Raw genomic sequence first — 14,565 nt, 5'->3', positions numbered from 1 at the left:
GCTTTGATGTCGGTCAGAGTTTCTTTTCAGTTGTGCTCTTTGAGCCATTATTTATAGAAGAACAACAGTCCACTGGCTTGTTGAAGCTCGCCGGTGTGTATTGAGTTTGATTCTTACTGAGTATCGATTCAGAGAATCTAAAATCAGACTCCTGCTCAGCCATAATGTTTGAGCACAGCTCGACCCGTTGCCGCAGTTTGAGTTCATGGTTGGTAGAAATCTAAACCAGAGTCATAAGTTTGTTGGATGTTTTTAAATGTATGGCATGCAATAAATCTGTTGTGCGGTAGAGTTTAGAGTTGAGCTGGTTGTCAGTGATGCACAGCTGTCTGAGAAGACCGAACAGAAGGGAATCACTGCTATACTGTATTCTGTTTTAACTTGTATATGCTCCATTTGGGTCAGATATTGCAGAACTTTAACATCAATTATCACAGTTATGCAGACGATACACAACTTTATGTGTCTCTGTCACCGGACGACTGCAGCCCAGCAGACGTACTGTGTCAGTGTCTGGAGGAAGTAAACACCCGGATGAGAGAGAATTTTCTACAATTAAATGAAGACAAAACTGAGATCATTCTGTTTGGGAACAAAGAGAAGAGGGTCAGCGTTGGTAAATATCTTGAGACTCGGGACCTTACAATATATAGAGGCTGAAAGCTCATAAGTTTCTACCTAAGTGTGGGTAAGATGTGTCGCTTTAAGGAAACAAATGTCTCTTTACTTTCGCTTGATAACCAGCTCGTTCAACTATCTGCTCTGCACTAAGAACAGACGGATTCTGCAGTGAAATCTCTGATTCAGAAGATTCAGAAACACTGGGGAGCTCTGTGAACCGCAGCAGAAAGGAGTAAAGTCCTCCAGGTTAAAGAAGGATGGAGGCTGCCATCAGCGTGTAGTTTAAAGCTGGATCTGTGACGGTGTAAACGTGTTCATCTGGGAAGGATATAAACCCAGCAGAGCTCCTAGATCCAAGGACTCAGGTCAGCTGGTCCAGTCCAGAGTCCAGACTAAACATGGAGAAGCAGCATTTAGCTGTTATGCTGCAAACAAGTGGAACAAACTGCCAGTGGTGATTAAACTTTCACCAAATGGAGACATTTTTAAATCCAGGTTAAAAACATTTCTTTTCTCATGTGTCTATGCATGAAATCTGCACGCTTGTTTTTAAATTATTTTATATGTTTCTCTTTATATTCCTTTATGTATTTTTAATGCTTCTTCCACTCCCTGCTGCAATGCTTTTATTTCATGTAAAGCACTTTGAATTGTTTTGTACATGAAATGTGCTACAAATAAATTTGACTTCAGAGCAGAGGAAACTGAATAAAACTTTACTGTGCATCTATGGTACATATTATGTGGACAGATACATTTGTAGTCTGAGGCTGTTTACATGGTGTGGACTTCAGATTCCTACTTTCCAGTGAGGTAAGATCTTCTTTCCCTTTTGAGACGAGGCTGCCATCATTTTCTAAAAGAAATTCGAGAATACTCTGATTTTTTAATTCACTTTCTGATTGTTTTACAGTGGTTACAAAGCATTAAAAAGAAGAATCAAACCCCAGCATGAGCCTGTGGGAAGGTGCCACGTTGTTAATTTGCTACAGCAGCTGACAGGAAGATGCTGGACAATGTGAGCAGAAATGGCAGCTCGGTCCTGGGATGCCTTTGAAAGTGGTGGGTGATGACCGCCAAGCTGTTAACGATCATGGACACCAACTCCCACCCCTCCAAGATGCACCTTCAGTGACAGGTTGCTCCACCCAAAGTGTTGAGGTCAGAACTCTGTGCAGGCCAGTCAGGTTCTTCCACACCAAGCGGGCTCATCCATGTCTTTAAGGACCTTGCTTTGTGCGCTGGTGCGCAGCCATGTTGGAACAGGAAGGGACCATCCCCAAACTGTTTCCCCAAACTGTTTCCATAAAGTTGGGAGCATGAAACTGTCCAAAATCTCTTGGTATTCTTTCAATCTTAATATTTTCCAGTACTGTTTCCTTTTCCTCAATCTTTTGCTGCTTTATCCCCCTGTGGGATGGATAAAAGTCTGTCTTGTCTTATCTTATCTGGGTGAGGCGTACCAGAAGCTTTTGGTCAATATGCTGCTTTTTCATATCTCAGTCTTTCTGATCCGTAGAGCCCGTGGTGGTTCGGTTTGGTTCACTCTGATGGAGCTGCCACAGACTGATTTGGGTAATTTCTTCAGGAATAAATACCCCAGAGAGCCTGTTTGAATGGACCAACGCATATGTAGATAAGATGACAGAGCGTCTGACTTTATGATAAGTTTCTGTTCGTCCTTTCTTTCAAAATGAAAGTGCCTCCATGCTCAAAAACCAGCTTCATAAAGAAACGTTTCTCCCAGTAAAATACCAGTATGTCGTAAATCCTGCAGCCAGGCTCAATATTCTGCTGGAATGACCACATGTGGCTGAAATACTACTGTGTAAAATGTTAGTTAGTTAAACAAATGAGTTCCCTCCCTTGCCTTGCTGATATCTACCTTTATGCTTACATGTTTTGACTGAGGTTTAGTGTGATTTCATTAAAACTTTGTTCTAAAGGCACCTTTTGTGGCAGGAATCCAGCTCCCACCTTTGCCCTCCTGGTGTGGAAACCTCCGCTTTGATCATCAGGTGAACTGCGTTTGTGTCGGCCCACTTTTCATCAAACAGTGCTTCGCTTACGTTTAACCAAAATTGATCTGAAGGTTTAATATTCTTTTCTAGCAGCGATAACACAGCATGACGACTCTGTCTCACTCAAGGATAGAGGACTAACAACCCCAAGTCCCAATGGTCCAACTGCTCTACAAACAACCCCCCCCAAACTTTGACATAAAGGGAAGAATAATTAATCCCATTAAGATCTGTGAACCGCGTGATGAAGGACTCGTTTGGTGAGTGTTGAAGCGTAATTGAAACTGACTCCATAAAGGCCCGTCACGTTTAACAGGCCAACATTGGCGCGCTGGACTGGCACGCCAGAGTTTTGCAGATGTCTTCCTAATGATGTGTGAACATGCAAAGCTTTTTTTTTCTGTTTTTTTTTGACACCAGTGTGTGAGCAGAAGTTGAATCATTGGAATGTTTAATTCCTGCCAGACACAGTGTTGGAAAAACACTACAAAACTGAGATAATTCTGTTTGGGAGCAAAGAGAAGAGGGTCAGCGTTGGTAAATATCTTGAGACTCGGGGACCTTACCATCACTGTACAAGTTGGTAACCTCTGAGTGTTGATAGACTCAGATCTGACTTTCAGCAGCCACAACAAAGCTGTCACCAAGGCAGCTTTTTACCATCTCAGAAACATCAACAGAATTAAAGGTTTCCTCTCCCAAACAGACCAGGAGAAACTCATCCATGCATTCATCTCCAGCAGACTCCATCACTGTAACGCTCTTTTAACTGGACTTCCCAAAAAGAGCATTAAACATCTGCAGCTCATCCAGAACGCTGCTGCTGGAGTTTTAACCCGGACTAAGAGATCTGAACACATCACAGCAGCTTTAAAATCTTTACTCTGGCTTCCAGTCAGTCACAGAATAGATTTTAAAAGCCTGCTGATGGTTTACAATCTGTGATCTGTTCAGAGAATATAAACCCAGTAGAGCTCTTAGATCCAAGGACTCAGGTCAGCTGGTCCAGTCCAGAGTCCAGACTAAACATGGAGAAGCAGCATTTAGCTGTTATGCTGCAAACAAGTGGAACAAACTGCCAGTGGAGATTAAACTTTCACCAAATGGAGACATTTTTAAATCCAGGTTAAAAACATTTCTGTTCTCATGTGTCTATGCATGAAATCTGCACGGCATCTTTGAACTGGACTGTTGCTTGTTTTTATTAATTTAAATTATTTTATTTGTTTCTCTTTATATTTTTTTATGTATTTTTAATGCTCCTTCCACTCCCTGCTGCAATGCTTTTATTTTAATAATAATAATAATCAATTACATTTGTAAAGCACTTTTCATTTCATACGGAATCTCAAAGTGCTATGCTGATGGTGGCAGACTACTGGATTGTAGCCACAGCTGCCCAGGGGCACACTGACAGAGGCGAGGCTGCCAAGCACCGGCGCCATCGGCCCCTCCGACCACCACCAGCAGGTGGTCAACCTAACATGCATGATTTTTTGGACAGTGGGAGGAAGCCGGAGTACCCGGAGAGAACCCACGCATACACGGGGAGAACATGCAAACTCCACACAGAAAGGCCCCAGCTGGGTGTTGAACCTGGAACCTTCTTGCTGTGAGGCAACAGTGCTAACCACCACACCACCGTGTAAAGCACTTTGAACTGTTTTGTACATGAAATGTGCTACAAATAAATTTGACTTTGACTTTGACTACTTTATTTAACGCGTGTTTCAGTGTAAAGCTTCTTTTGGAGACTGTCCTCCCCCTCATAACGTGCCAAATGTGATGAATTTGTGTGATCTATTTACAGTCGACAGCACACACTTTCACGTCATCTTTATTTTCTTCAGAAAACTGTGTCGTTTCATGCGGAAATTGGACGATGGCGCATGTAGAATCGTGGATCTGATGAACCTAGGAAACTGGAACTCTAAATCACTCCAATTTCAGCTGCTGGAAATGAGTTGTTGTCATGTTGGTCAACAGTCATGTAGTTTTACCTGAAGAGGCAGATCAGTAATAAATCTACACTGTGAAACGTTTTATTATGTTAGGAATAGCAAAAAGAAGTTTGGGTTACTTTTATTACCCCCCCCAATAATTCTGATTTCTTTTGCTTTTCTTCTTTTCTTCATCTCAGCTGAAGTTTAGGTAGGGGTGAACAGGCTGGTTTGATTAGCAGAGGGGAGGGGCCACTCAAACATTGGTTAGATTTCGTGTTGCAGCCAATCGGTGCAGGATGAGGACACCTGTGAGGCTCCAACTTTCAGGAAGTGGAAGTTTCCCAGCACTGGACATGATGCATGAACATTTTTACTGTTTGAAATTAAAATAAGCAAAGAGCAGCAGAGTCTGGTTTGCAGAACTGTTCAGAGTGGAAAAACTTTTCTTTGCTTGATTTGGACTCAAACTAAACAGTTCAGTTTCCTTGTTGGATGGATGAAAAATCCTCTGATTTCAGAAGCAACATGAAAAGCTGCCGTGACAGACCCGGATGTTTCCCAGCTCCTGCTTCTCTCTGCAGACTTACTGCACGTCTGTGGCTGAATCACTTTGTCCTCCCCATGGACCTCGCTTCTGCCTGCAGGACTCTGAGGTAACACCCACACAGATGCACACAAACAAACATGCAGACTCCCTAATCACCCTCTCTGTGTTTGCTAAACATTTACTCATGCTGGGCAGGGATTCCTGAATGAACAGTCCACAGGGGCCGAAGGTTTTCTCTTTCTCTGCAGAAGGATCGTCGGCTTGCACGGCAACAACGAGGTGCTTTGTCTTACTTCGGTTGTGTCGGATGCTCTTTATTTTTTATTTCACATAACACAACCGGCCTCTGGATTAATATAAAAACTGAATATTTCTAAAAGGCTGAGGCTCAAACTACAGACAAATAAGTGAAAATGCTTTCAGTTCGTGTCCACTCAGAAGTCACAAGCAGAGTTTGTTGCTATGCAAAGTCTAAAATGAAACATGCAACTCTTATATTTTACTGAAAACATCCAGTGACGGCATATGAAATGTTGAAATAGAGAGATTTAAATGTTTTTCTTTCTGCATTAACTTCATATATGTTGGATTTAAGGCGTTTGACAGTTCTGTTACCTCCTTTCTTTCACTTTTTGTTCAATAATGATCCATATGGTCTCAGTGGGTTATAACCTTTCCCTGCTGAGTCCTTTTATGAATCATTTGGCGTTGTTTCCTTCCCAGATGAACACGTTTACACCGTCACAGATGCAGCTTTAAACTACACGCTGATGGCAGCCTCCATCCTTCTTTAACCTGGAGGACTTTACTCCTTTCTGCTGCGGCTCACAGAGCTCCCCAGTGTTTCTGAATCTTCTGAATCAGAGATTTCACTGCAGAATCCGTCTGTTCTTAGTGCAGAGCAGATATTTGAATGAGCCGGTTATCAAGCGAAAGTAAAGAGACATTTGTTTCCTTAAAGCGACACATCTTACCCACACTTAGGTAGAAACTTATGAGCTTTCAGCCTCTATTTTCTGTGTTTTATCTTCATCTTTATTTGTTGTGATGGCTGAAGCATGTTAACCTTCCTCATGCTTCATTCAGACAGTGCGTGCTCAATATTTTCCATTTCCATAAGATTGGAGACAATTTTCTCACCAAATGTTATATCTGTGATAATTATTGATATTAGCATGCGGCAGTGGTCGTGTAACAGTGGTGGACAGAAGATGAAACACCAGACTTTCTACGTATTTAAGTTTATCGAACGGTCATAGTGTTGTTTCACTTGTCTTTAGGACGCCGTCTCCACTAAAGTTTGTCAGAAGAGCGGCTGCACCACCATACAAACCTCCTTTAGTCCTTCCAGAGCTGCAGTTTCACCATGAAAATTCACAGCAAGCTAACAAACTCGCAGCTTGAAAATGCCGTTTAAAGGTAGCCGAAGCTGCTGCTCCAACAGTTTTCTCTCGTTCTTTTTGGCTCAGATGCTGAGAAACAAAGCAGCTGTGTGGCGGCAGATTATTGAGAACACTGGAAAAAATCTAAATCTTACCAAGTATATTTGTCTCATTGAGTATCTCATTACACTTAATATCAGACACAACTGCCTAACAAGTACCATTTCAGCCAGATATAGGGACTTGTTTTAATACAATACATCTTGAATATCTTGTTTAATGAAAAAGTCTTGAAAACAAATTGATTTGAGTCAGATTTCACATGAAACAAGCTCTTTTTTTTTACATTTGAAGAGGTTTTTAAGGTAATTTCAGGATCACTTTTATCTCAAAAGTCCCAAATATCACGTTTTATTCTTGACAAGCCGACTTTCACTAGTTCCATTGGCAGATTTTTTTGCTTATTTCAAGCAGAAACGTCTTGTATTTGTTGTTCTTTTACTTATTTTTGGAGGGGCATTTTTTCCAGTGAAGGACAGTTTACACATCGCTGTTATTTGTCTAATAATGCGATCTGTGGGATTCATACTCGTATCATTTATGTTAATGTGACCGGAGCAGTTCACAAGAGACTTTCCAGGAAAAACGCGTTCAGTTGTCACTAGAATAACGGAAAGAAGTGAAAGTCTGGGAGGTCAGCAGCAGCACACGAGGATGCTGATCCTGCCACAGAGGAGCAGGAAGTGCTTTAAAAGCTAAAGTCAGTAAAGACTTCAGCCTGATAATCCTCCAGGACATAAGTGGGTGAGTAAGTTTATGCTGTGAGAGCTGTGATCTGTTAATCTACAAACTGAGGAACCAGCGAATTTAATTAAGCGGATGGAGAGACAACTTTCTCTTACTGAACCCCAGAGACAGTAAAGCACCGTATTATGTCAAGATTGACCAAAGAAATGTGCTCTGGTTGTGTTGCAGAGCATTTCATGAGTCCTTGCTCCTCATAAAAAACCTGTCAGAAGAAGGAAAGTGTGTTTGCATCTGACAGAAGGCTGCCGGAGCGGCTTTTCTCTGGTTTTACAGTCCCCAAACCAAACAAAAGGGACCCCAGCCTGCTCCGGGCCCTGCGCAGATCTGAGAGAGTTTCTGCTTTCCTCACCTCGAAAACACACATCGGGTTGTGTTCAGTATCATCCAACAGAAACCAAAGCGTGGCCGACATGAAAGCTCGTCATGTTCCATGAGTGAGATGTGAGGTGAGCGGAGGCTCTTTCTGCTCTGCTGAAATCCATCTCATCCTCTCCTTTCTGTTTCCAGGGAAACGGCGGACATGCAACACAACGTTTCAGAGACTATATGACGCGATGAAACACGAGGAGGCGGAGGAGGAGAAGTGGAAAAATTTAGGGAGGAATATTCCTTTCGGAGAAACCGAGTGTCCAAAAATAGGGAGATGTGAAGCGTCTCACTCCCCCGCGTTCATCACAGCATCCTCCTCAGACATGTTCCTGCTCTGATCGTCCCTGCAGGAAGACTGAAGGATCAGATTTAACTGAAGGTCGGGGGTTAAACTCCACTCATCCTTCAGAAGTTCAGAGTTCAGCTCTGATTTACAGGGAAAGAGAAATCAAATGAAAATGCTTCCAAGTTACCCAAATGCCCATCAAAACATTAGAAGATGTCAGTTCAGGAGAACAAATACCCCGACTCTGCTGTTAAATTGTGTTGAGGGTCATGGCTTAGAAACTGTTTGGACACATCATCATCATTTCTTCTTTTAAATCTATCAGACAGAATTCAGCTTGTCGCTGGTTCTGGTTCTTGTTTTCCTTTGTAGACATTCGCAGTTTGTCAAGATTAGTTTAATTTGGAGCTGATTTAAGTGCCCGAGAGAAATTCATCCGAAGCTGAAAAGGTTTCCTTCCACAGCTACTACCGAACGTCTGTTTAGAACTAATCTCAAATCTGTTCAAGCAGCCTTATTTAAATGCTTTTCAGGGACTTTTTCAAGCACTACATCACCGAACCTGCCGGCTCATTTCATGCCACCTCCGCTTTGATCGGTTCTGGATACTTAAAACATCAAGATAACCAACACTTAATAAGGTTTTCATGTGATTTTTAGCAGAAACGCACAATAAATGTGTTAGTTTTCATTATAATTATGTGAAATTGAGCATCTTTATCACCTTTTAGAAAGAGGATTTTATATCCAGAGTAATTTGGGGGTAGATGGTGCGGGGGTATTTAGTCTGAAAATGTCACTACAAGCTGCAAATGTTACTGTCGACTGTCGATGAGCTGAGGTTTTTATCAGGATCTCAATATATTGGAAAAACTAAATGTTCAGACGTCTTCTGGAGATGCTGCACAACGATAAACGTCAGATGTCTCGTTGAGCCCTTTGTTTTGGATGAAAATGGACAGAAAAAAAAGTAAAACACCACTGGAGTTGCAGTTTCCTTTCACACTACCCCTGCTACACTGTGATGTCCTGGATACTTGGAACATCAATATTTTAAAGAAAACCAGTTTAATATTCAAACAGAAGCGCACAACAGCTCATAAGGTGGATAAAATCCTCATTCTTTAGTGCATTTTGTATGTGGGGGCTTAACACTTGAGGTAACTCATTAGGAAAACACAGCGCTATATTCATATGTTTAATTTGTATAGAAATGTGGGAAAATAAGAATTTTTATTACTTAAGAATGAGCACTTTATATCCAAAAGCTTTGTAGATACAGAGTTTGTATTTAGTTGGTTGCATTTAGCAGTTTAAACTACAAATGCAGGACTTATACCTGCAGTACTTGTAGTAGAATGAGGTAATGGTACTTTTATTAAATAATACTTAATACTTCTATGGAAAGGCTCACTCTTCGCCATGTTGTTGGTACTTGTTGTGTTTGTGTGGAACCTAAATGAAAGTTGGAAGTCTCCTTGAGACAATTTCTGGATGAAAATGGACGTATGAGGACCTGCTGTCAGCTGACTGAGAGAAAGAGAGAAGAAGAAAATGCAGAAATGAGAGAAAAGATGCATTTATGTCATGATTTGTCAGCCAAAGCTTGTTTCTTTCTTACATGGGGCTTTGTGATTTGTACATCTTTAAGATGTTGCTCTATTTGTATTCTGATCAGCGCTGAGAAAATCATCAAGACTGTGTGTCTTTTTAATAATATATGAAGCCTTATGTAACTGTTCAGGCATGCAATAAGGAGCCGGGTGTACAACAAGAAGGATGGAGGGTCTGACAAAGACCGGATTTGTGCTGAGGCGGATCTGTTTTCATCCGCTTTGGGCAGCTCGGTCTGTGACATCTCTGTGGTTTGGTGTGGGCGAAGCATCCCAAACATAGTAAACGTGTGAGAGCCGCAGAGAAAAGTTAACGCTCTCCTGCCAGGAATCCGAAATGATGGGCAGAAAGGATGAGGGGAGGCAGCGGAGGAGGGGATGAATGCCGGCCGGGTGGGGGAGGGGGCCTCATCCAGCATTTAGGATTAGAGTGAGGGTAGTCCACAGAGCCAGGGCCCGCTCCGTGCCTGTGTTACATCACAGCCCCTTCATTAGATTAGTTTATTTTTTAATTTTTTTAATGATTTCACTGCTCATCTCACTGAGCCATGAGGCAGGGAGGCAGCTGCAGCCCCCACAAGCTCTGAAACACCTCCTGTGAAGTCAGATAAACCAAAGACTCGGTGGCGCCTTCAGCTCTGAGGTTGGAGATGCAAAATGTGCCTGTTTGGCTGTAAAAATAGTGTCCTGCTCCACTTTAGTTCAGCTCTGTGCTGTCCGTTTGAGTTTGCTGAGGATGCTCAGGCAGCGCAGTAGCCTATCCGCCGCCTACAACGTCCCCCTCCCCCCCGCAAAAAAAAAAAAAAAAAACGCTCCAGAAATTCTCTTTGGGCGCATTACGGAGCAAGATGGCGCTCTGGCTGTCAGCACCTCGGACAGCTCCGGCGGCTCTGACACGAGCCTGAGGCTTTGGTTTGGCGCGTGTGCACAGGTGTCACATGAGGAATGTCCCCGGTGGTCTGACTGCATCCAGGTGTGTGTGTGGGGGGGACTTTCATCTCCATCTGCAGCGCCCATCTGACCCCAGCGGCTCGGGAGCGTCTCTGAACGCGCAGATATGAGCGGAAACGAAGACGCCGCCGCGGAGACATGAAGCTGTGCTGGTGAAACGGTCCGCTCCAGCTCTCCGCCCTCCGAAGCCCGCAGTTTTTTTCTTTCGCTTCTGCAACTGTGAAGATGTTGCTGCTCCTGGCGACCATGTCTTCGCTCCTCTTCAGCCCCGGCTCTGCCCTCAGCTCCCATTTCAACCCAGGTGAGTCGACATTCCGCCGCTTCCACCCCAGAATGGGGCCGTGTGAATAATCCCCATCATGGTCCCTGAAAACTGAAACTGTATTTGTTGCTGCTGGACGCCCACACAGCCTTTCTGTTCGCCCAAATCTATATAAAAAAAAACAGTTACAGGCTTTAGAAATGATGTAATCGCTTGTATCTGTGAGAATAGTGTTCAGGCTGAGTGTGTCCTGCATGCTTTTGTTGGGATTTGGGAGGCAAAGAGCTGCAGCTTCGGTCTGATTCGGGTGGAAAGATCAGATCTGCTGAGAGGTTCAAAGGTGCAGGAAAAGGTGAAAGGTGAGGACAGAGGAGTCCTCTGAGTGGTCCAATTAGAGCCGAGGAAGAGGGGGATTATGGGAAATGATGAATGGAGGCAGATTGTGATGAAACAAGCAGAAATGAACTGAAAATGTTTTTTATTTCAGCAGCTTCTTTACTGTCATTCAGGTGGTTTATGGTCATATATTTATTTCTATCTGTGCTTTTATGTTTTTATTTGTTTTTACTTCTTCTTCTCTTTATTTATTACCTGCTGTAAAGCACTTTGGTACACCATAAGGATTGTCTGTATAAATAAAATACATTTATAGAGGCAGCAGTCTCCTTTAGTTTCCATCAGTGGAGGATAAATGGATTCACTCTTTTACGTTTGGCACCATGTGGGGCTCCGTGTGCCATAAAACCAGAGCCAAACGTCTTCCACTCGATGTCCTCCGAACATGTTTTTCCTGCTGAGGCGGCCTCGGTTTCAGAATGCTCTGCCACCCTTTTCAGAACACATTAATTGAATCGCATAAATCTCCCCCTCCAGTGCAGCGTTTAGGTCTCTGCAGCAGGCGACTGGAAGGGAAAACAAATTTAGCCTTTTCTGTTCTCCAAAATGAAATGAAATCAGGCTGGAAGGAATGCAGGTCCAAGCTGGAAATTACAATAACAAAATATTGTCTTTTGTTTCATTTTAAGATTTAAAAAAAAAAAGAATCCTGTTTGTTGCTTTTAACAAGCTGTTTCTTTATTCAGATCCTAACATGGTGACTACAGGTTCACCTCACAGTACATCATGACATCATAATGGACCATACAGAAGGAAATGGTTTGGGATTTATTGAAACTTAAAAGGAAACTTTATAAGGTTAAAACCAGAGTTAGTTCAGTTCTGAGCAGCTTTAAAGTGAATATCTGCTCTGAGTTCCTTTCTCCTCCAACACAGCCTGAACCCTCTCAGACAGCTTTCTGTCCTTTCTTTAAGGAGTCTTCAGGAATAGTTCTCCAGGCTTCTTGAAGGACATCCCAAAGCTCTTCTTTGGATGTGGGCTGCCTTTTGTTCCGTTCTCTGCCAACATGATCCCACACTGCTTCAGTGATGTTGAGCTCCGGGCTCTGGGGAGGATTCATCCCTCCATCAGACCTGCTGCCACTGATTTTCAGCCCACTTCTTGTGTCCTTTGGCACAGCTCAGCCTTTTCTCCCTGTTTCCCTTCCTTAAGAACGGCTTCCTGACAGCCACCCTTCCATGGAGCCCATTTCTGATGAGGCTTGGGCCAACAGCAGATGGATCAGCTGAAGGTCCAGATGCATCTCTCAGCTCCTGTGTCAGGTCTTTGCTGGAGTTTTTTCCTCTTTCTTAAGGACATCACTTTCAGATCCTGTTCATCTGCTGTAGATAGTTCTTTAGGCCTGACACTTCTTCTTCTGTCCTCCACTTGTCCAGTTTCCTCAAATCTTTTAAGGACACACTGCACACCATGCTGAGATATGCCAAGTTTTCAGCTAACAGCTCTTTGGGAATCACCTTGTTGCTGCAGAAATCCTGTTTTCTGTCTGTCAGACTGTGTTATCTTTGCTGTTTTTCATATATGCAGCTAAATAAATGGGAACAAATGATGTGTCTCTGTGACAGGCTGCTGGGAACAAAGTGCCTAAAGATCCAATTTAAAATGGCTTCTTTGCTAAGTTGTCTGTTCTGTGTGGACACAACACTGGTTCATCCCTTGAGTTAGGAGCCTTTTTTATGTCTGAATGATTCATCGGTCAGAGTTAAGTGGCTTAACAAAGAAAAAACACATTCCTCTGAAAATGCTCAGGTACAAGGACTGAAAATGAGGGAAAAAATCAGAAAATGTCCAAAGGAAAAACTCTGAAAGACCTTCAGGAAGCTGGAGAACTGTTGATCAGGACCACTTCTGGCTGCTTGGAAGGAAAATATAAAGAAATGAGAGCTGTATCAGGACCTTGGAACAGCACTCTTCATGAAACGGTAACAATGAGATCGATGTCATTTTCACACAGATTTTTAATAACATTCGAACAGGCTGCTTTACATCTGATGGGTTGAATTTTCATGAGTTCTTTGTGTCAGATTATTGCTTCCTTTTTCATTTTCCACTTTTTTTTATGTGCTCAGCTCGTGGTGTAATTCAATCTTTGGTAGTTTCGCGTTCTTATTAATATCTTTTATGTAAAAAAAAATACATGGCAACTGTTGTCAAGGAGCTGACCAAGGTGCTGAAATGACAATGAGTTGCTGTGCAGAGAACAGAGATGCTCGTTCAAAGCAATTTGCATAATTTTAAAAAGAAAAAATTCAGGTATTTTTCAGGATTTTTGCAGTCACAAACAACCAGGGGACATCATGGTGAAAGAGAAGGGATGACAATTATTATTATTTTATTATTTTTATTTATTTATTTATTGATTGAGCTACTTGACTAATTTAAATTTCCCCTATTGGGGGATGAATAAAGTATTTTTCTATTCTAAATTTCTTGGCAGCAAGCTTTTGAACATTCTAGAAAATAAAACTTTGTTGAATTTTAGTTGTTTTCCTCAGTCTGTTATCTTATTTCTTAATTTTCTGATGACTGCAGTTCCTCAGGAACACGACGTGGACCACAATATTTTGTCTTTTTTTTTTATTAATCAATGCGTGAGAGCTCGATATCATGTTTACAGAGTGAAAACTGAAGCACAGCAGCATGTTTCAGCAGTTAAACATGGAGGGAAGTGGTTGATGACAATATTTCAGGTGTTTACCTGTAAGTCGGATAATTTTTCTCATGAATGTAACGATTCCAGATTTCTTTAGGTTCGACTGAACATAGAATCTGTAAATTTATCTACAAATTTTAGGACGTCGAGGAGAGAAGACGGAAGGATAGAAGGACAAATAGCCTGATGGAAGTGAGAAATAGAAGAGCAAAAGCAAAAAGGATTGAAGTGAAAGGGAGAGGCAGGATGATCTGAGTCTTCCTGGCTGTGCAGACAGTTGTGTAAGGGGTAGAAGGATGACATCACAGCTCAGTAAAAGCAGGGGGAGTGATTTTACTGGCAGCGTTGGCCGGTGTCCCAGGCCTCAGGTTATCCATTTCACATTTCTCTGTGGGCTCCTGGCTGTTCACACAGCAGTGCACTCTGATTGGACTGTGCGGTCGGGAAGGGGAAGCAGGACGTTGTGCGTTCAGAGTTCCAGCAGAACTCCTGTTCTCCAGGTAAACCTTTGTCAGAGGGGTCGGTTACCGTGTTGCTTGGCCTTCAAACGGAGAAAAAGGGCGAGCTTAGTGTCGTTGGTGGCGGTGCTTTGACTGAAATCGAAGCCCACTGAATGAACGACTCCTGTTGGTGACCTGCACAAGTGGAGGGCACAAAGATCTGACTCCAGATTGGGTTCCAGCCATTTAGAGCAGTTGAGCAGCTTCTTAAAG

General features: G+C 42.6%; 1 protein-coding gene across 1 annotated transcript in view; it reads left to right on the top strand.

The window, feature by feature from the left end:
* Window positions 1-10,426: 10,426 nt before the first annotated feature.
* aatkb (apoptosis-associated tyrosine kinase b) overlaps window positions 10,427-14,565 on the top strand; it is a 74,068-nt gene continuing 69,929 nt past the window's right edge. Inside the window, exon 1 of the mRNA XM_075458291.1 lies at window positions 10,427-10,841. Within this exon, the coding sequence (XP_075314406.1) occupies window positions 10,766-10,841 (76 nt within the window). The 5' untranslated portion in view covers window positions 10,427-10,765. The remainder of the gene's footprint in view (window positions 10,842-14,565) is intronic.

The sequence above is a fragment of the Odontesthes bonariensis genome, chromosome 23, assembly GCF_027942865.1.
Source record: "Odontesthes bonariensis isolate fOdoBon6 chromosome 23, fOdoBon6.hap1, whole genome shotgun sequence".
NCBI lineage: Eukaryota > Metazoa > Chordata > Actinopteri > Atheriniformes > Atherinopsidae > Odontesthes > Odontesthes bonariensis.
This window is presented reverse-complemented; position numbering and strand designations above follow the sequence as displayed.